Raw genomic sequence first — 22552 nt, 5'->3', positions numbered from 1 at the left:
TGCAAAAAAGTACCTGACTGGAAAAAAGACCTCACAAAAAGAGAAACAGAATCGACAGATTCAATTTAACAACAACAAAATCCAAAACTAACAAAATATGCTGTACGGGGATACTTTCGGATTAAGCGTAAAATAGTGCCTGAATATTTTCAGAAACTCCCCAAATAATCTACTCCATACTTCTCTGACCCTCAGTGAGGTGGATATTATTAAGATTATAAAGCCATACCCTTTAGGAAGATTTCTTTCAACGCTTTAAACATTTAATAGGTTTTGGAAATCGTGCCTACCCATCAGAAATCACGAAAATAAATTAAAGGGAGACTGGAAATCATCTGCCAAGCCTTCTCTTGCTGTGCACATGAAGAGGGTCCCACTGAAGCAGAGCTGTAAGACACAGTTATTCTAGAACAAGGAGAGCAACAAACGACAGTCCTCTGACTAAACCTAACCTGCCACCTGTTTTGTATGGCCCACGAGCTAAGAATGATTTTTCTGTTTTCAAGTGGTTGAAAAAAATCTTTAGTCCCTAACAAGATTTGTGGGCCTGACTTGGAGGCAGAGCATTATAATAATGCATTGTATCATATCGGAGACCAGAGATACCAGATGATAAATTTCTATATAAGGGAAGAAAAGTGGTTCTGCCACGACTAGAGTAACGTCTGGATTTGTTTCCTGGTCAGAAAAGTGGGCATCACAGCGGCAACTGCACGATTTCATTTGAGAATCACCATGATCACTGGTATGAGGGCACTTGGAAAATATCAAGGCAGCAAATATTCCGGGGGTGCTTTTGCAGGGGGTAGCGTCTCTCAGGGTCTGCGAGTGGAGTAAGAATCCCTTTGCACGTAGGCTCCCCGGCCACCTCCCACTACCCCGTCCCCTCTGCTCCTGGCCCTTCTGGCCTTGTATCCCGCTTTCTCCTCACTCTCACACACTCCTCCGGAGCTACCAAGTTCCCGGGAAGAGCGGGGCTCAGGCCAGCCAGCCCCGGTCGGCAGCGCAGCTCTCATCAGCTTCGCCAGCTTAGGGTGGGGTCGCCCTGGGACCCCCGAAGGTGACAAGAATGACTCAGCAGGGTCTGGGGCTAGAACGGTGACAGGAACGCCAAAATCCCCTTCAGCGAGAGGCCGCAAATCATGATTTTAGGAACCCAAATATGTAAACAAACGAAATGTAATTCAAGTCAGCTTAGGGGCCTTGGCGGCCTGTGCCAGCGCAGGCCGCAGGTTTAGCCTGACAGGGAAACCCGGAGGCTCTTGCAGTCATAAACACCCGCTGCCTCTGCAAAAGGTCCGCTTTGCTTCAGACAAACCCCACCTCGGCCCCACCGGGCTCCAGGAAAGACCAGGCGATTAGAGGGAAACCTTTCGGGGTGCACAGAATTGCATGCCCCCAATTATCAGGGAGACTTTGAGGGCACAGTAATCTCTCGAGACTAGAAACCATTTTCCTCTCTCGCTCTGAGATTTTGCTTGGCTAAGCGGTGGTGGCCTCCCAGCCCCCCTCTACCCCCACCGCCAAGGCCGCCGCAAGCAACCACGCCCCGCGGCCCCAGGGCTCGCCCCCCCCCCCCCCCGGCTCGCAGCCCCCGCGCAGCCCACACGCCGAGCCTCCACTCACCCCACCCCCTCGCGCCCCCATACACCCCCGCGCCCGGCCCTGGAAGCGCCGGGCGAGCCCTCGCGCCTGCGCCTCGTCGACTTCCTGCCGCGAAACGTCCCGCCCACCCCCAGAAGCCCGCCTCCGAACGCCGCGTGAAACCTGCCTGCCGCACGTCATTGGTGGAAACCACCGAGCCGTTGGCTCCCAGGCCGGCCTCTCCATCGCCTCTCTCTTTTCCCAGGGCGGGTGCGCCTGCGCTTAGCTTCCTGGGCGGGCTGGGAGGCGCGGGTTGAAAAGTCTCGTTCCAAGTTTGGAGAGAGAGAGAGAGAGAGAAGAGCGCCTCAGACCTCGGTACCCGTAAGCGGGGAGGAGGCACGAGAGAAGGACGCGGCGTCTGGGGAGCACCCAGGCTGTGAGACGGAGCTCCCGCTTCGAGAGCTGGAAGTGTGTGACGCGCCTGGGAAAGGCAGGAGCGCCTGCGGTTGGGCTGCTCTTGGCTAGCGAGGGGAGTCTGAGGCGGCGGCGGCGAGGGGCGAGCGACCCGACGCAAGATGGCGAGTAAAGAGAGTAAGAGGCCCTGCGGGGCGGCGCGCGCCGGGGCGGCGGGGGGCGGCGGGTGCGCGAGGCCGCGGCACGCGCCGGCGAAAGGCGCGAATTGGCGTGCGGAGCAGGGGGCGGGGCCGGGCGCGAGGCTGGGCGCGCGCCTCGAGGGGCCTACGCGGGACGGGCCGCGGCGCCGAGGGCTCCGAGCACTTCCGGAGCCGGGCGCGGGGCCGCGGTTTGGGCCCCCTTCTTTCCGCCCCCCTTCTCGGCGGCGGCGCTCCCTCTCGCGCGCTCGGCCCCCGGGCGGAGGCGGCCTGTGCTGCCGGAAAGCGAGCACGGCGGGTCCTTCCATGCACGCGCGTCGAACGCCTCGGGGTCGCGGCCCTTGTCCGGGGGATTCTGGGACCCGCCGGCTTATGGCTGCCGACGCGGGCTTCGTGGGAGCAAAGGCCTCTCATTGTGGCGGACGGAGGGCGCGGGCCTATGGCCTTTCGCTGCACGTGGATTCGTCTCCCGGGGCGGGTCGTGGAGCACCTCTACATACGGGTCATCCTCATAGAACAGGTGCGAACATCTGTAACCGGCAAAACAATTTCGATGTCCGTGTAATTAATTACTCAATTACGTATATGCAGGCGGAATTGATCTCAAAGTGCACAAAATAAGCTTGCTGGTGTTAATATTCTCTCCACGTTCTGGTAGAGTTGTTAGCTGTTTTTGTCGAAATTAGACGTAAAGGGAAAGTAGATTAGGTGTGGCCATCTCGAGGTGACCCTCCAGTATCTACGATTCTGACTTCGATCCCACACCCAGGCACTTAATCGTATTGGCTTTCTCCAAATTTCAGTGTTTGAAGATACTGTGGAGGAGCGTGTCATCAATGAAGAATATAAAATCTGGAAGAAGAATACACCGTTTCTGTATGACCTGGTTATGACCCATGCTCTTCAGTGGCCGAGTCTTACTGTTCAGTGGCTTCCTGAAGTGACTAAGTAAGGGTTTCTGGCAACTTATTTTGCGTAAATTTAACTGTTGTCGTGAATTTCCTGCTTTTGGTGTTTTATATACATCATAGACCATAAGCGTGTGATCAGGTTAGCGCTTGAATGAGGTGGCAGGTGATTTTTATTTTCAAAACCTAAGCAATTTGGGATGATTTCTGACGTATAAGTGTGACATTAAAAGGGAAGAAAGAATCTGTTGTGAGAATAATGATATTTGTAGGAAGCACCGGATATATTTGACATTTTGGGGGCTTAAATATAGAACAGCATCTTTGAGCTCCTGACTAACGTATTTCTTTAAAGCTTTATTGAAACAGCATATGCACAGAAAAAGAAAAGTGCACGAATCATAAGCATATGGCTTGGGGAATTCTTACAAAGTTGAACACACCCATGTAACCAGACCCCAAAATGAATACGTTTTAATTGGCAAAGGGGGAAACAATTTGGCAACAGTTCATCAAAGAAAAGGTGCTGTTATTGGCAAACAGTATGGAATACACTTGGAGGTTTCTGTTGGTCTTCATAAGAGTGTTCTTTGCAGTCATTTAAAAAATTTCTCTGGTGGTGATTGTTGGCCTTTATCGAGCACTTACAATAGGGTCTGCCATACCCAGAGTTCTGCATCCTGTTATTTAATACTCGTGATAGTACTGATTGCTTTTTATCATCCTTGCTTTATCGATGTGGAAACTGGTGGTGAGATGTTAAGTAATGTGCTCAAGATTATACAGCTGGCAAGTGGTAAAGCAGGCTTTAGACCCAAACTGGGTGGCTCTAGTTGAAGCAACCCCAGCACTAGACAGCCTTTCTCATACACTTGTACTTTTTCCAGTAGGAATTTGGCTGTGTACTAAAAGTGTATTAAATTTGGATATCATGAGCATGAAGTTCATATAAAATAGGCTTATATTTTAATGATGGAGATGAAAGGATTAATCAATCTCTAATCTGAAGAGGGAATTTATGGCAAGTTACAAAAATAGTTAATTTTATATACAATTACCCATGTAATGGCCAGATTCTCCATATCTGAATGTTGACTTCCATAATGATAGGAACTTCTTCGGGGCTCCCAAAAAATCTCAGTGTATACAGATGTGGAGTTGCCAAGAACTAAATAATGGAGGCTTCTAAGCATTGATGTTTATAACAACTTGGAGTGTCAAATACTTAAGGGTACTCAGGTCCTGCATTAGAACATTGAATGCATTTGATTCTGTGTGTCTTCCTGTTAAGCAGATCTAAAACTATAACAACTTAATTTACATTCCCTTGGATCTTTTGACCTACTGTAACAGAAAAGAGCCAGGGCTTAAGATTAGAGACCTGAGTTTGAATCCTGCCCCCTGCTTGGTAGTTTTGTGAATTGGCGTGTTGGTCTAATTTGTGAATTGGTCAGTCTCTGTATCTCACAGTTGTCTGGTCTGTAAATGGAGGTGCTGACGGTTCTGACTGCCTATATTTGAGGGAATTAGATTAGATCATGCACGTTAAAGTGCTGGCACAGAGTAAGTGGTGACTGATGCTGATTCTCCCGTCCCTTCCTGTTCAGAAATAATTTGTTAGGGTGGAATAACTTTCTCCATTTGTATTTCAACGGAAGCTGCTTACTGAAGTCGTTTTAAAATGCTACTTATACTGTGTTTTGTGTAAAGATGTTGAAGATAATAGATCTGTATGTTATCAGCCAGGTACTGCTTTTATATTAACATGTAGGAGCTTAACAGAAAATAAATTATGTATTCTGTGGTGTTCTTTGCATACAAAGAAGTGGGATCTGGTTGTGGGACGTGCAGTAGCTTTGGGAATGCAAGAAAATGCCAGCCAGCCTGCATTCTTGGGTGTTGAGGACGTCTGTGTGGTGCTTCTGCAGGGTTCTGTCTGGAGTATGAAGGGACTGTAATTGTGCTTTGTCGCTATTATCCAGAACAGTTGAAATGTTGGCTACTTTTATTATCTGGGTCTTTGAGGAACTGGACCTTGCTCAACCTCATTTTTAAGGCTGGCCTTCTGCCTGTATACAACATGCTTCTGAGTGATTGCTTGCACTTTCTGAGCTCTTGTCTATAAATTGAGTTTCGTAATTGTCCAAATAATTGACTTGACTTTTAAATTTTTTTCTAAGGTATCTCTAAGAAGTTATTTTTCAAAACGGGTAGTTCATGATTTCATATCTCTTACTAAATAATTTTTTTGATGATACTGAGACTCATTTACTCTCTACCTAAAAAACTTGGGAATCGTTCAAATTCAGATGGTACATAAGTGCATAGGGTGAAAAACAAATCCCCCTTCCACATTCCCTGTTCACCTAGTTCCCTTACCCAATGTGGAGGCAGTCATTGAAATTTCTTATCTTTGCTGCAAGGATGAAGTGCATACCTCTATCTCTCCTCCATCTTTTTTGCTGGTAGCAAGTTTTTCGCTTGGCTTTTAAATTAGGAGTTTTTATTGGAGACTTTTTCCTATCAGCATGCTTAGATGTACTCATTTTTTTAAAGGATGTCGTAGAATTCCATTTGTGGATATACTCTAATGTCACCAGTTCCTTACTGAAGGTTAATTAGGTGGTTTTCAGTCTTTTGCTGCTTCAGACAGTGCTGCTGAGAATAACCTTGTGATAATCTGAGGTTGTTGGGTGACTGTCTTTTACCAGTGGAGTCAAAGTAGTCAGATTCTGGCACTGAAAATGATAGTCTTCATCATTAGTGCTTTTGCAGCCTTAGGTGCAGCCAGTATAAGAGGAAAATAGTGTAGTATTGATTGGTTCAGGAAAATAGGCTTGTATTTTAATGATGAAGGTGATTTGTAGTAAAAAGAAAAATCCTCATATGATGATTGGGTTAGGGGAAACTGGAATAATTGAATTTTAGAATTACGAGAAATTTTCCAGATCCTCCAGTCCATTTTGGGAACTGTGCTTCTTAGAAAGGTCCTGTGATGACTGATCTGTTTACCTGTCACTCCTACCTGTTGGTCTTGGTTTTTCTGCCTAACCCCATAACAATAAATCCCTTCCTTCCTTTTTTATGTCAGCCCTAATGTTGCTCTATGGTGCCTCTTTTCTCTCAAGCATTCCTGTATGTTTTCAAATGGTTCTCATGAGACGGTTAAATTTCCCTTTCATCTTAAGCCACTATTCCATGTGAAGGTTTCTTTTTGTCTGAGTCCTAAAGGACATTGCTGAGAGCCTAATTTTCTGTGTGGTTTTTCTAGTTGAAAACAAGTAGGGCAGTGCTGCCTCCCCCTTCCCCATATAAGTTCATCTGAGATGGAATTAATTATCTTTTTTGATCACCACATGATATTCTTGGCCACTGAACACACATCAGCTAAGACCCTTGTCTTTTTAAAGACAAGCTGCTGTTGCTTAGCTAGGCTGCCTTACTGTTTTTCAAGATGTATATGTATGTACTGTTCTTTTTTTTTCTTTTTTTTTTTTACCTTAAGCCAAATCTTGGTAAAATTTCATCTTGTATTTTTTTTAGTTACTACTAAATTGCATGCCTAGAAGTAACCCTCAAACTTCTTTTTTTTTTAACCACTGAATTCTTCGTACACCTGGAATTTAGAAACAAATAAAGGGCCTAATCTGTCTGGTGTTGGGGCCCAGAGCCCTACTTCTGAGCTCTACTCACTGAGGTGGGACCGTGGAGCACAGGTGAAAATTGCTATTCTAGGTAATATGAACGGGAAAGCATTGTTAATAGATACAGATGCAGAAATCACTGCTTGGACCTGGGTGCCAAGAGGCATCAGCAAGTTCTTCCGCCTCAATATGAATTTCTATAAACAAGGTAACAAAAATACCTCCCCCCTACTCTGTAAAAAGGAGAATGCCCATTTCATCAACTTTAAGCACCATAAACATACGTACATAAGAGGTTTTCACATCATGCCATTTGCACTCATAACCTGTTTTTTAGTTGAAGAACAGAGGCCCACAGGGAAGTTGTGATTTAAGGAATTGGATGTAGCTAATTTTAGTTCTGAGCCAGGATTTAAACCTGGTTTTTCTGATTCAATAGTTTAGTCTTTCCATTCTACCTTGTGCCTCTTATTGGGAAATCAGAAACATCTAGTATATTAAAATGGAAGATATTTTTTAGGTGGGAAGTCATGATTTTACAAGTATGGGGATTGGTGATGGACTGAATTTGTTAGCAACTAATATCTTGTAGATTAGTGTGACATTTTCTTTCCTAAACAGACCTGAAGGAAAGGATTACGCCCTTCACTGGCTAGTGCTGGGGACTCACACGTCTGATGAGCAGAATCATCTTGTGGTTGCTCGAGTCCATATTCCAAATGATGATGCACAGTTTGATGCTTCCCACTGTGACAGTGAGAAGGGAGGTAGGTATACCATATATTCCAGTATTGGCGTCTAAGGGAGTATGCCTCTTTCTAATTCTTTGGTTAAAACTTTATACTAATATCTTTTGTCCCAGCAGTTTAATTTCTAGGACTTTTTCCTATATAGGACTACTTGCCCACATGTGCACAAGGATTTCACAATAGCATTATTTGCAGGATTGGAAAAATAGGATCGACCTAGAAGCTGCAATATTAGTTGAAAGGAAATTGGTTAGACATTTTATGGTATGTTTACAGCAGCAGTTACTAAGAATGAGATAAATCTAAGGTTTTACACACAAATGTATAAAGAATGAGATAAATATGTATGCACTGGTATGGAAGGATGTCCAAGATAATGAGTTGACTAACTGCTGTATGTGATTATAATACCCATTATATCGAGTTGTGTGCGGATTTTCGACTTTGGGGGTTAGTGCCCATAACCCCTGCATTGTTCAAGGGTCTACTGTATACCAAACAGTTAATCAGTTAATAGTGGATTTTTAATGGAAGCTGTTGACCCCCAACAACCACCCCACCCCACCTCTGAAAACATGCATTCATTCCCCTATTTTGGTATTCCCACCATCACCCAAGTTTGATGATTTTGCCAGAAGAACTCGCAGTACTTGATAGCAAATTATAGTCATGGCTAAAATCTGTTGCAGTGAAGAATACAGAACAAAAGCCGTAGGAAGATACACATCGCGGAGTCCAGGGAGGTCTGGCACAAGTCTCATCCAGGGCTGCACAGAATGTGATTTTTATCTGGCAGCACATAACAAGGACACATGCGGAATCTCTTGCTCTGCCCAGGGAAACCCATTTGAGTGTCAGGGTCTGAGGCTTTCGCTGCTGGGGGTGGGAGTTGGTTTTGTAGACCTGCCGTGCTGGCAAGCAGCCATGACAACTGAGGCTTGCAACCCCAATACCGAAAGCCAGATGCATATCATCAATATTGATATTTGTGCAAAGCAGTCCTGACAAACTAGTATAGCATGGTCCATTGCTCCAGGTGCACACCACAAAATCATTAATCTGTCAGGGACATAAAGAACATTCTGAGGTCCATGTTCCCTGGAGTTGGCCAAGGGTCAGTCCTGTCCCGGTGTTCCTCAGAGCTACCAGGGCTAAGCAGGCAGGCCTATGGGCTTAGCACTTTCCACACAGCCCCAAGTGGTTTCATCTTCACGTTTTCCAGTATTTGATTTAGTTCTTTCTTTATGAAAATTATGTATTATGTTATAGCTTAAGTCCCACCACCCCTATCCTATTCCTCTCTGCCTTCATATCCAGAATTCATCACTGTCCATAGTGTGCTGTTTTCAACTATTGTATTTTTATTACTCATACAGTAGTAAATATACATTGTGCTGTTTCAAGCTTAATTTTTTCATTCAGTGGTGCCTTTATGTGTGTGTATACCATGTAGATGTCTTACCTCATTCTGTTTAACTGCTGTGTAATATTCCTTTGTAATTAAACCTCAGTTTGTCCATTCTTCTGCCAAGGCATAGTTGGATTTTATCTGGATTTTTGCTGTTAGGAATAATGCTTCAGTGAACATCCTTGCCATGTTTCTTTGTACACATGTGGGAGAACTTACCTAGTGGAGTGGAATTGCTGTGTTGTATGGTGTATTCACTGTCAACTTAAAATAATAAAAATAATTTTTTTTATTTTCCAAAGCAATTTACCTAGTTTACTAGTTCCACAATACACAGACCAATTCCCCTATAATGTTATGCATAATTTCTGTAAATATTATTATAATGAGAAATTTTCAATTGACTTTTAGTCCCAAAGTATGTACTTAGTGGACTTTCTGTTTAAGAATTAGTCTCTGTGCATAATACATGGATATATTAAGTTCAGGTTACTTGTTCAAGGTATTACATTAACGAGTGACTGAACTCACAGTTAACCCTTTTTTTTTTTTTTACTTTCAGTTATGGTATTTTCTTTTTAACAGATGCTAGAATTAAGATAGTGGTTTTTCAGAATTGCGTTTGAGTTTGAGAAAACAAAGCCCTGGCTTCAAAATAAATCTTAACTGGAAACCCAATTTTCTCCCTAAAGGAGAGCTAGTCAGGTTGTCTCAACTAAAGGAATTGGGAAACTTAAGTATCTTTATATCAGAAGGGTTAGAAAGAACTCTTGGGGTCCACAGGGGGGTGGGAGGTTGAAAACCAAAGTGGAAGTAGAGTGGTTTGGAGCAAGGTCTCAGGAGGTAGGAGGTGATAGGATCAAGAGGGGTAGTTTTAGAAAGGTTGAGGCGCATTTCCATTGGCACAATGGAAAGGGTAAGTGGTAAGGAAAGAGGTGATTGCTCATGGTAGTGAAAGAGTATTGTTTGGAACAGGATGGTACGATTTTTAGCTACACCGAAAGAGTAAGCTGTATTTGCCAGAGAGAAGAATGGCTAAATGCTGACATTAAGCCATGGGAGCCAGTGTTCGTTAAGCATTCCCTCATTGCAAGAATTGGCTGAAACAGAAATGGTTTACTGCTTTTGGTGTGTTTTCTCTAAGCCCAGGCTAGCCTGTTTATTTTACTTGTTCACCTGCCTGGTTCCATTAGGCATTTGAGTTAGTGTTCCCTAACCTGAGACACTGGATGAACTAAAAAGGAATGTGCAAAGAAGCAAGACAGGTCAGGAAAAAATAACACAATTATAATGGGAAGCCTCTGAACTTTTTAAGTGTCAGCAAGTAATTCAAGTTTTTATCTATGAGCACAGAAAACAGTGTTCTTGTTTGCTATTATCTACTTCAATGTTCTTGTATTCTTTCTTCTATCATCTTGCTGCTTCTCAGAAGTTACCATACTTTTGATGTGGCTTTGTCACTTTCCAAAGCCTTCTTAATAACTACTTAATGCTATAGTCTTATTCACACACCGCAAAGAGAGGTTAGCCCCCTTGTTTTAGCTTTGGCACTCCACTGGTAGTTAAACCAGATATACTGGTGGAACCAATGTATGTGAGTGTCTTAGGATTGAGTGGGGGTCGGTTAGCATGGATTCCTGATTTGAGGATGTTTTTGACTTGTAGACATAAGGAGTGTTCCATAGTCCTGAGGGTGAAACCTTCCCTGTCTAAATAGAAACCTAAAATGAGGTGCTAATTTACTGTAGTGCTTCCCAATGAGTTGTATTTGAACTAAACGGCTGAGGTGTGTTTTATTACATGGTTGTTCGAATTTTAGTGAGTAGCTACATCATCTTCACAACTAGAAGAGACTGATTTGTAAGTGTTTTAAATGCAAAGTGGAACTGAATTAAATTGACTTAGTGAACTCTAGCTGTCAACATTGTACAGTGCAAATCGGCTTTGAGAATAAATTAATTCCAAGTGACAAGTGAACCTGTATTTCTGTTTTTTCCCTGGCCGATTTATGTTCTTTGTGTCAGGTTAAAGTCTGTTGGGTTGATTAAACTAAGTGACTTGTGAATTTTAATCATAAGTATATGTGTTTATTTCTTTCTTCTCACATTAGAATTTGGTGGCTTTGGTTCTGTAACAGGAAAAATTGAATGTGAAATTAAAATTAACCACGAAGGAGAAGTAAACCGTGCTCGTTACATGCCGCAGAATCCTCACATCATTGCTACAAAAACACCATCTTCTGATGTGCTGGTTTTTGACTATACAAAGCACCCTGCTAAACCAGGTATGTGATAATAAAGTCAGGCCAATTGCTTGACCATTTTTCTTGATTCAAAATGTAATTGCTCTGAGGTCATTCAAACTAGTATGCTCTATAATTTTTAAAGATTTAAAAACTGTTCTGTTGTGGGGGGAGGTCCCATAACCACCTTCAAGTTCAGTGAGTTGCCAGAAGGACCTCACAGCAGGTTATACCTGCCTAAGGTCTATTGCAGCAAAAGGTAAAGACTGAAAGCAGAAGGAAAAAGATACACATCAGTCAGAGGTCAGGGCACAGGCTTCTGAGTCCTTCCCCTCCACGGCCACATAGAAAATGCTTTTTCTGTAGCTGCAGGCCACAGGGGTCAGTGATAAATGACTGCCCAGGGAGCCCTGTTGGAGTCTCAGGTCTGGGGTTTGTGGAGGTCTGGTCACTTAGACGCACCCTGCTCTATAACCAGCCATAGTAAGGGAAACTCAGGACCCTAACAGAGATGCCAGTTACATCACACATCTTGCTAAACAACCCTGCAAGTCTTGACAAGCTGCTACAGCAGGCCTCACTGCTCTGGGCGTACACAGCTTCAATCAGTCAGCAACATGAAGAATTTTGGTGAGGGTCACATTCCTAGGGGTTGGCTAAGGGTCAGTCATAGTTGCAGGGTACCCTGGAGACATGCAGGGAGTGAGCAACCAGACCTGTTAACCCTTTCTTCACAAAAATATTTTTAAAAATTGACCCAGAGGTGGGGCAGTTTGCCACCATGCAAAGTTGTGGGATAGCTGTAGTTTTCAGTATTTTGTGTTGAAGCTAGAACTGTTTTGCAAAGGAACCAGTCATTTCTGGTCATGAGACTTGGTTTGCATCTCATATTTGACATGAAGCACAGAGAGTAGCTTTTCAAGGCAGCTCTGGGTCGGACCAAGTCCACGTTCTAGTGCCGTGCTTTCTCAGGCGCCATAAAAAATGTTACAGCTCACTCAGGAGTGGGGATTGTTCTTACCGGTTCTGATAAACAGATAATCATTTAGTAGTTAATATATTTCTTACTTTCTTTAGACCCGAGTGGAGAATGTAACCCTGATCTCAGGTTAAGAGGCCACCAAAAGGAAGGCTATGGTCTTTCCTGGAATTCTAATTTGAGTGGACATCTCCTAAGTGCATCTGATGACCATGTGAGAAACCTATTCTTCCTTAATGTCATGTACTGGGAATTAAAGAGAGTATCACACAGCTCTGCATTGCCTCAACACTACATAGATGACAGGTTCTCTAAGATAATACTGCAGATGATAGTGATAACATTTTCACAGGATTTAGAAGAATAGTGATCAGACTGCCCCATTGGGGGGGCATCAATGGGAAGACAATGTAGCACAGAGAGGACAAATGATGGCTCTGTGGCATCTTTCTACACTGATGGACGGTGACTGCAGTGGGGAATGGTGGGGGACTCAATATGGGTGAATGTAGCAACCACATTGTTTTTCATGTGAAATCTTCATAGGTGTATGTGTCAATAATACCTTAAAAAAAAAAAAGAATCGAAAGTACCGCACTGATGTGGTCTTGTTAGTTTATTGTAGGTCAGTGTTGGTAGCATTCTTGCCAGTAGCAGCTCCATACCTTCTTTTGTTGTTTTTTTTACTGTAAGCAGAAAGTGTTTGGTGTGACTCCAACCAGAAGCTGAGAGTAGATTTCTGGAGCTTTTGAAAGCTCGTGTAACTTGGTCACAGTTAGCGTTTTAATGTCAGTTTTGTGAGAGCAGCTTACCTTGCCGTCTTCCTTAGTATCTCCCCATGCCTAGAACAGGGCATGTCACATCTCAGACCTTTATATTTCTGTTGATTGTAATTCATGTTAGGTTTTTTGAAATATTGAAAGTAGATAATTGGCCCAGTGAAGATTCTTTAGTTGTAGGCAACCAAAACTAACTGGGTGATTTAACCAGAAAAGGAATTTACAGAACGGCATTGGGTAGTATTGCTGTGATGGCTAGAAAATGGCCTGGAACAGAGAGGAGAGCCCAGATCCACAAACCAAATCAGGCCAGTGGATGTTACCTGCCACTCCCACCCCCCATCGTAAGAACAGTTCTCCCATTGCTGTTCACAATTCAAAGTCCTAGTCGGACTGATGGAGTCTGTGCCATGTTCCAGCAGCCCTACCACAAAGGAGGCCGGGAAGCAAGGGTCTGCCTTGGTTTCTAAGAGGAAGCTGTCCTCAGCTTCCCTCAATGTGGACATGAGAGTCTTCCAGAGAGGATGGGTTATATACTTAGTAATTTAATTACTAATGCCTTTTGAAGATACCAGACTGAGAGTTGTTAGTTATAATAAAAGCTGCCATTTCCCAAGAACTGTGCATGTGCCGTGCATCTTACTGATCTTCCCAGGATCCTTCTGAAGTGAGGAGCAGGGGATAATGGCATGACCCCCAGACGTTCCTTTTTTTTCAGTGCATGTGAATTGTGCATCTGAGTGTGTGTCAGTAGAGACCAAGGGCATGTGTATTGATGTAAAATTATGTTTTTGTTACTGCGAAAATAGCTGTTCCTGGGAAATAACCTAGTTACAGAAATCTTTTTGGATAAGAAAGTGATTTAAAAAGAGAAGTCAATACCAATGTCGGTGGAATTAGTGGGAATATACCTTAATGGAGTTACCCTTTATTTTAAACGACTGGATGAAAAATCTTTGTCCTGTATCTTGCAAAATTTTTCATAACTTGTCTTTGCTCTTAACTTTTTTGTGATGGGATGTCAAGAGAAGACTCAGCTCCTAGAGCCTGCTGATCTGTGATCTTAGCGGCCTGGGTGAAGGCCTAGTGGCCTCTCCTTGGGCTCTGCTGACATTTTAAGGAACATGGTGGGAGATCTCTCTGCAGGCCCTAAGTTTTGGCCTCTCAAAGTAGCCTAGTAGGGATTTCTGGATCACTCATCTATTACACTTCCTGATGTCTATAGTCGTTTCTAGTGTGATATGAGAGGCTTATCTGAAGGTGTTTGCTTTTTAAGAGGCACATTGTATTTTTAAATCCCAGTGTTTGAGCCCAGTGTGAATGTTTATGACAGACATCTCTCTTTGGTAGACTCTGAATGTTGGGCTCTCAGTATTGTATAATGTAGATAAATTTTAGATACTTGACTGAATGTATGTGGGTAGAAATTCAAACCTGCTTTTATCTTGCCTGCCGCCATGCTCAGTCTTCCCCCATCCCCATTATATAGTGTGTTTTCCTTGTCTTTGCCATCTTGGATCATGGAAGGTGCACACATACACTCATATTTCTGAAGCTTCACTTTTTGTTAATAGTTCTCCCTCATGTTCATTTCTAACTTTCATATAGTTAATTTTTTTAAACAAACGTGTGTTATTAAGATGTCAGCGTTTAAATTCAATCTCTTATGGCTTTTGTTGTTTCCTTTAGACTGTCTGTCTGTGGGATATAAATGCAGGACCAAAGGAAGGCAAAATTGTGGATGCTAAAGCAATCTTTACTGGCCACTCGGCTGTTGTAGAGGATGTGGCCTGGCACCTGCTGCACGAGTCATTATTTGGATCTGTTGCTGATGATCAGAAACTTATGATGTAAGGTGGAAAGTTCATTGGGGTCTTGTTATATGGGTGTTCTGAATGGTTTGATTTCCTTTTTTAAAGTTATGTTCTGTACTAAAAGAAAAAAAGCTTTAGTGAGGTATAACTGGCATGTAATAAACTGCACATAATAGTAGTCCTTTTACATAAAAGTTACTGTGCTATATGAATGAACCAAGAAAGAAAATAGGTATATAATGTAAGGAAACATAGTTTTGATAATGGTATGTAGCAGAACTAGGATTAGGGTGATTTCTGTTAAAGATGAGAGAGGATGATTGCTTCAGGGTGTGGCCACAGGACTGCATTCAACCACCTACAACACTTTTTATCTCAAACTCAATCTCAAACTCAATCTGAGGCAAATATGGCTAAGTACTGAAATTTGATAAAGCTAGGTTGGTAGGTATCAAATTGTAACATTCTGTAATAATATTTTGTGTATGCTTGAAATAGTAGGTGATTAAGACAGGAATCTAATAAGTGAGAAACCAGAAATAATAGCCCTAGTTGTTCTCCCTAGGTATAGAATGCTTCGGTTAGTCGGTGAAAGCATGCACTGCCTTCTCTGCGTATTTGGTGTGTCTATGAAGGGGCAAGCGTGGTGGAGGCAGTGGCCGTTGGGCGTGGTGCTGATCTGGAAATGAGCATGAGCTTGCGAGAAGCTGGGGAGAGCCGAGTGGCCTCCTGTGTGCTGTGTGCCTTGTACCTTTGTGTTTTAGATGGGATACCAGGTCCAATACCACCTCCAAGCCGAGCCACCTGGTGGATGCGCACACCGCTGAGGTCAATTGCCTGTCATTCAATCCCTACAGCGAGTTCATTCTTGCAACTGGCTCTGCTGATAAGGTTTCTAAGTTTTTGTATATTTGGTGTTTACAGACCCAGTTGTCTTGTACTGTAATCAGATAACTTTATTATGTAAAGTGCAGAAATGAATTCCTTTTCATGTATTTTTCTTCAGACTGTAGCTTTGTGGGATCTACGCAATTTAAAATTAAAACTCCATACTTTTGAATCTCATAAAGATGAGATTTTCCAGGTATGTGACCGTTTTGTGGTGTCTCTGTGTCTGGTTTTAGTAACTTTTTGGTGGAGGGAGTTTTTTTTTCTTTTACGTAGTGGGCATGAGACTTTTTAAAGCTCCTTTTATGGTATATAAATAAAACTAGTAGGAAGTAACTTGGAGCTTTTTGAGGAGCTCTTAGATCAGAAGTAGAAGAAAAAACCTTGCAAGACAGGATCAGTTTAAAAAGTGAACTCCAAGGGTCCTTCAGTTAAGGTACACTAGTGTTGCAGGGCCTCTAGTGAAAAAATATCTAGTATGTGATTTAAAATAGAGATTTACATAGGCTAAGGTACACTTCATTGAAAGTTTAAAAGCTTTTGGGTTGGTTCATATGAGGCTGAATAAGTTGATTTGGGGTCCTAGCTGAGCTCCCTGCTTTGGGGAGTACAATCTTCTGGGGACAGGTGGATGAGATGGGCCATTTAAGAGCGCTTGAAAGGATATAGGACAAGGAGTTTCAAGGGCTTAGGCCAAGGAGAGGTGGGAAAATACTGTAGAACAATATTCACAAACTGTAGGAACAGGTGATTCTTTACATTTTCAAATCTGCATTGGTAGGTCCACTGGTCTCCACATAACGAAACGATTCTGGCTTCAAGTGGTACTGATCGCCGCCTGAATGTGTGGGACTTAAGGTAACTCAAACTGGTGACAAACTGCATTAATGTGCTAATCTGACAGGTTATGTAGTTATTCATAAGCTGGAAGAGCAATTTGCTGACTAGTAAGTCTAATATTAAAGTAACTTTTAAGTACCTTTCTGAGGAATCTTTGCTTTATAAGAGAAAAGTGAATCCAACAAATGGACTACAAACTAAATTTATGCTCTGAGGTTTGTTTTCTGTTGATACTCAGGTGTGAAGTTGGGGGTGAGGGGTGCTATGTGTCTTAACAGCCAAATGATTGCATTGGAAACACTTGCTATAGAAAGGGGTAGAGATGTTAGCTGTTCTTGTCTCCCTTGGTCTCCCGTACAGTCTAGTCAGGAGAGTTTTTTTCCGACTGTTTGCTTGTTGGCTTTTATTGACTTCTTTTGCAGATAGGAGTTTTTGCTATGGGTTGCATAACTGCTGGGGACACTCTTGGGAGCGGGATTAGCATAGCCCATGCCGTCAGAAAGCTTCTGGGGGCTCATTGTGTAAGGAGTTGGTCTCAATTCTTCAAGTTCTTGATTTCAGAGTTGCCATTCTAATTTCAGACTTTTTGTCTGAGCCTTTAGAACCATTAGTAAATTTGCTGTTATATACTTCTCCATAAGATTTCATTATCCTAAGTTTAAGTTACTAAATCACCAAAAAATAACTCCTGCTTGTATTAAATGTACTGTTTTGAATTGGACTAAGTTCTTAGTATATTAAAACCAAAGCTGCCTTATAGAGATAGGAGATCCATCCTTCAGTGTATAGAACAGACATTGCAGGATAAAATGTGTGGGTTAAAGAAAGAACTTCTAAACATCTAATATTCTGTGCTTTTATGGAACAAACTCTGTCCATGACAGAATTCTTGAAAATGTAGAGAATCTTTAAAGCAGACATTTGAGTATACTTTTATTTGAAAACAGTTTTAGTAGTAAAATTAGAAACCTAAAACAGAAGTCTATATAGTGGTTATATGAAGTGGTACAGCAAGGTATGGAAGTCTGGTGCCAGTAAAAAATTTGTGGGCATTGTATAATTTCTTAAAATTACATTCGATAAAATTAGATTAAAATGACAAGTGTTAGCAGTTGTACGGGGAGGGCTTGCAAGGCCGTGTATGTTGGCTCTCTTTTCAGCAGTTACTGCTAGCAAAGTCTGTTTTTGGGCTAGATACCAGGTAGGGCTGATGTCGCTGTGTAACTTGAGTGATTTCACTGTTGGGGCTGCTGGCAAATTCTACAAATTGAGGATTTTAAGAGAAGAAAAAAAAAACTTGACCTTTTCTTGGCTTATCCATTCTGTAGTTTAAAGTTGTGTTATCCTGTCTATAGGCAGATCTACAGTACTGGCGTGTAATTGTACTTCACTCTGGGAATGAAAAAGGCTTTGATTAAAATGAAGTGTAGGGGCCAGGGATCGATTCTTCTGTAGATATTTTATATACTTTTACTCTTAATGCTGATGCAGATACCACAGTCAAAATAGTGAATTTTAAGTTAATATTTATTAAGAATTTCTATACTGCACCTTCTGTTATGAGAGGTTATTAGCCACTTCCAGAAAATAAATATCCCACCCTCCTAAAATAGTTAATGTAAAAACTAATTTAGAACAAAAAAGTTGTTTTTAGAGTGTGTGTGTTTTAAGATGGGCTTTCTGGGTTGATACTGGTTTGGCAGACATTCGTGCTACAAGGTTTTCAATAAAGAAAGCATTATGTTCTTTGCTAACAGCAAAATTGGAGAAGAACAATCAGCAGAAGATGCAGAAGATGGGCCTCCAGAGCTCCTGGTATGTATTGGCTTTCCTAAGCAATGTCACAAGCAGATTGGACTATTTGTCATTAATCCATGTATCTGAAAAATGAGTCAGAACTTCAAATTCTAGCTCTTGAAGATGACTCAAATTGGAGGTTTCAGAGGTTGTGATTGGGTTTTGACATTTATTGAAAGTAGTAAACAGAACACAGTAGATCTTTACAAATGTTTCACTAAGAAGAACAATTGCTACTGGAAAATTGTGTGTAGTAATTTCTCACTGATTGTCAAGTGTTTTGAGAGTGTTGGGGCAGGAGGTGGTGTTGATACTTGTTAAGTGATACCACTTTTAGCACTATGAAAAAATATAATAACCTGATTTTTAAATTCCTTGCCCAGAAAATGAATGCTTTCTTGATCTCATTGATGTCAACAGTGTCCACCATCTCCCCCCATTTCCTCACTGACTGACTTGGTGTTGCCTTGGCTTGAGTTTATGTGGTAGCGTCTGTCCTGTCCATATTCAGCCTTCCTGTCCTCTTGAGTCCCTGTGTGTGCACTTCAGTCACTTTTCTATTGCCAGACTTAGTGGTTCTTTGTCCCTTGTTCTGAATTCAACATTTGTCTCCACCAGCTATTGAGCAGATAGTCATTTGTTCCTCTGTAACATAGTATTTAGCTGTTATGCCATTACTAAATTTTTGTACAGATTTGTGCTTGCCTACCACTTTTAAAAGGTAAAGGTCCCTGAGGGTGAATGCTACAAAGAGAAGATGCTCACTAAATCCCACATTGTATGGACATCCAGACCCCCTTACTTGTCCAGTGTGTTACTATTCCCAGTAGCACTGGACAGAAAGTGCCAGAGGATGTAATGAGTCTCAGATGTGCCAGCATATTCAGCATTATTAATACCACTACTGCTTAAAGAATAGTAATTTATCAAACTGCTACTCTAAACAGATTACAGCATCTGAATAGTGTATTCCCTATAAAGTGACTTAATCCAAAAAGTCTGTTTTGTGATGAGGCTTTTATAGTTAAGTATTTTCTAGCTAAGGTGTTGCTACCAACTGTTTTGTTATTTTTTTGTACACCTTTATTGAGATGAAATTCACATGCCATACAATTCACCTATTTAAAGTACTGTTGATCCTTAAACAACGTGGGGGTGTTAGGGGCACTGACCACCACATAGTTCAAACTCCTTACTTTGACTCCCCAAAAACTTAATTACTGATAGCCTGATGTTGACTGGAAGCCTTACTGATAACATAAACAGTTGATTAACACCTATTTTGTATGTTATATGTATCAATATATTTATGGAAAAAACTCTTGTGTATAAAATGAACCTGTGCAGTTTAAATCTGTGTTGTGTAAGAGACAGGTGTATACAATTCAGTGATTTTTTAAATATTCAGAGTTGTGCTTCCTTCACCACAAATCAACTTTCAAACATTTTCATCATGTCTAAAGGAAACTCCATACCCTTTACTGATTGCCCCACGAGCTTCTCAGTTCCCATCTTCTGGCAACCAGTCTGTTCCGTCTCTAGATTTGCCTGTTCTGTACATTTCATATAGTGGAATCATAATGTGGTCTTTTGTGACTGATTCTTGAACTTAGCTGGAAACCTTAAAACATTATACTGTTTTTTCATATCACAGGAAGCCAAGAGTATGTGACTTTGTATATTACGGCTCTGTAACAGTCTCATAGTCCTTAAGAAAATCTGCTAGGATTTTGCTCTTTTCACAAGAAAGCCTGAAATAAAGGGGACATTCAAGTGTAGAAAACTGGATATTAACTGCAATTTTAATATAACAATATCTTGATGACTCCTGTATAAATTCTAAGCTGTGGTCTTAAAATATTTTCACTTACGTTCCCCTTGAGACTATTTTGAAACTGATAGGTTATTCGCAAAGTAACTAGTTGCCCTAATAATTCTAATGAACAGAGACCTCATTGTCAAACTAGTTAAGTCACAGTTCCTGACAGTCTGATTTATCAGTTCAAAACAATGTGTTCATACTGTCCTTGTGAGAATTGTTTCTTCTAAATCTTAATTCTAAGATAAATGAGGCCTAGTGCCTTCCCTTGAGGTTGTCTCTTACAGGAAGTAAGACACTGCCCCTCAACATTTCTTAGGAAATCTGTCCAGAACTAGGTTTTTTGGAGCTCGTGGGATTCTTTTTCCCCTGCCTTGGGGCAGTGTGCCTTGGAAAGGTTGAAGATGGCTGAGGTTTGCCTTTTTTTTAGTAGGAGGGAGAAGGGGAACTGTGGTAGAGGCCACAAAAGAACCAGGAGACTCCTCAGGTGGCCATTTTTAGGAAAAAGTATATGACATTCTGGAAATTTACCACCTTAAATATTTGTGCTGTTATCATTTGATAATGGGATTGAATTAACGTTTATTATATTAGGTATGGAAATGGCATTGAGGGGTGTAGGAAAATGTCCTTATTCTTAGGCAATGCAGGCTCAAGTACTTAGGGGTGAGGGGTCCTCTCTCTCAATTTTGTTGTGGGTCAGCAGGGTTGTGTAAGAAATCACATGTTAACAAAACAGCATTTGGGGACTCTAGGTGAAGGGTACTATCACCTTTTTTGAGGGTTTAGAAATTTGCAGAATACAAAGTGGTAGAAGGGTAGAACACTAAGCCTGTACTGCCCTGCCTACAAACCCCCAGACTGCACCCCTCAGTTGCAAGACTGATGCTTTAAAAACTTAAAATAAAAAAAACCTCTTGTTTTCATATCTTATTACTAACAGTTTATTCATGGAGGACACACTGCCAAGATATCTGACTTTAGTTGGAACCCCAATGAGCCTTGGGTCATTTGCTCCGTGTCTGAGGATAACATCATGCAGATATGGCAAATGGTGAGCGGAGATAACTTGTTTTCTCTGAATGACTGTCCTGTGAAGGAGAGGTTTACCTATACATTGAACATAATAGAAATATCTTGAATATTTAGGTTTGCATAGTATACCAAATCTTCATAGAAGCAATCTTAAAAGACCTTTTTCCATTTTAATACCACAGTCTTTGTTTGGTTCAGTATGCACCTGTTGGGTCAGGAGAGATGGTGTGTGTGTATAAACACAGATGTAAACATAGCACATATTGTGCTTTTCCTGGCTGTGCACTATCCCACCCTCTTCATCAACCGGGCTCTTGGCACCACTGCTCCGTCCAGTGTCTGCTGTGCCATCGGCACGGAGGAGGCAGGAGGGAAGTGTCAGTGTGTTCACATGGTAGTGCTTGGTACTTGACATTTCTGAGGTGTTTTGTTAACCCACCCTTTCGTAAACTTCAGGGCTGGCTAGCACTTCCAGTAAAAGATTTGGAATGCTTTTGGGAAACTGAAGTAAGTAGTACATGGGTGAGTAGGTGGGATTGTACACTAGCAAGTCATTGAGAGCACTGGTCTGATTTCTCCTCATTAAATCATTAGGTAAGAAAGCAAAAAGGAAACTACTACATTAATTCCTTAAAAATGTGTCCATGTTTGATTTCTGACACTGAAGCACATTGACCAGTGAATCCTAAAATCTGGATAGACAGAATTATTAAATGTTATTTTTAGGGAGTTTTGTAAAACCTTGCAGATTTTACCTATTAATTTATTTGGTGATCTCCAGGCTGAAAATATTTACAACGATGAAGAGTCAGATGTCACAACACCAGAACTGGAGGGGCAAGGATCTTAAACCCAAAGTACAAGACATGTTTCTGTTGAATGTAATGCTACATTGAATGCTTGGTTTATCAAGCGCCAAAAAGGCATTGTATAGTAGGAAATGTTAAGTGGGTGGCATATGGCGTTCTTTACCTTCTGATTCTAGCACTTTCAAGTGAGCTATTGCGTACTGTATCATATTGTAGCTTTTAGGGAAGAAAGGAATGTTGCTTAAGAAAGAACATCACTATTGTTAAAATATAAGTAGCAGGGGTACTGCCTTTGATTCAACTATTTTAAGTCCTTGTTTTCTCAAACTGCTTGCTGTTCCCAAATATGCAAAATTTAACTTTTACACTTTTTCCCTCCAACACTTGTTGATTGGCTTTGCAGAAATAAAGTTTTAAAATAAATTTTGCTTTGTTCTTTGGAAACTTGGGTTGGCAGGGCTGTGTGTCTCCCTTCTTGTGAGGAAGCTGTTGGGTATAGGGCCTTCCAGCTAGAATTATTTTTCACATGTAATTTTAAAGGGTTCTAAGCCACCCAATGACTTGTGTGGCCCACTAAGTTCTAAAATACTTAGTATACCTAATTTGAGAAAAAGTCTGCCAGCCTTACCATTTGGTTGTACGTGCT

The 22552-nt window shown here is 41.7% G+C and overlaps 1 protein-coding gene across 2 annotated transcripts; it reads left to right on the top strand.

Annotated features, from left to right (window-relative positions):
• Positions 1-1841: 1841 nt before the first annotated feature.
• Positions 1842-22329, top strand: RBBP7 (RB binding protein 7, chromatin remodeling factor). 2 transcript variants are annotated; one of them, XM_037020461.2, is made up of 12 exons: positions 1842-2175; positions 2999-3143; positions 7369-7514; positions 11015-11188; positions 12224-12339; positions 14594-14754; positions 15483-15609; positions 15725-15802; positions 16388-16464; positions 18204-18261; positions 21006-21116; positions 21879-22329. In XM_037020461.2, exons 1-12 carry the CDS (start codon positions 2160-2162, stop codon positions 21945-21947), a joined length of 1278 nt encoding a protein of 425 aa, XP_036876356.1. In that variant the 5' UTR covers positions 1842-2159; the 3' UTR covers positions 21948-22329. The 2 variants fall into 2 exon arrangements, with proteins under 2 accessions (XP_036876356.1, XP_017513539.2); XM_017658050.3 differs by lacking the exon at positions 1842-2175 and adding an exon at positions 2551-2715.
• Positions 22330-22552: the final 223 nt, after the last annotated feature.

Source organism: Manis javanica, chromosome X (assembly GCF_040802235.1).
Source record: "Manis javanica isolate MJ-LG chromosome X, MJ_LKY, whole genome shotgun sequence".
Taxonomy (NCBI): Eukaryota; Metazoa; Chordata; class Mammalia; order Pholidota; family Manidae; genus Manis; species Manis javanica.
The sequence above is the reverse complement of the archived record's forward strand: the minus strand, read 5'-3'. Positions and strand labels throughout refer to the sequence as shown.

Bases quoted from the DNA above. Each gene is read 5' to 3' on its own strand.
- RBBP7 (XM_017658050.3), top strand. From the start codon at position 2,568: ATGGCTGCCGACGCGGGCTTCGTGGGAGCAAAGGCCTCTCATTGTGGC. The intron at 11,189-12,223 runs GTATGTGATAAT...TACTTTCTTTAG, and splicing joins AAAGCACCCTGCTAAACCAG to ACCCGAGTGGAGAATGTAAC. The intron at 14,755-15,482 runs GTAAGGTGGAAA...TTTGTGTTTTAG, and splicing joins GATGATCAGAAACTTATGAT to ATGGGATACCAGGTCCAATA.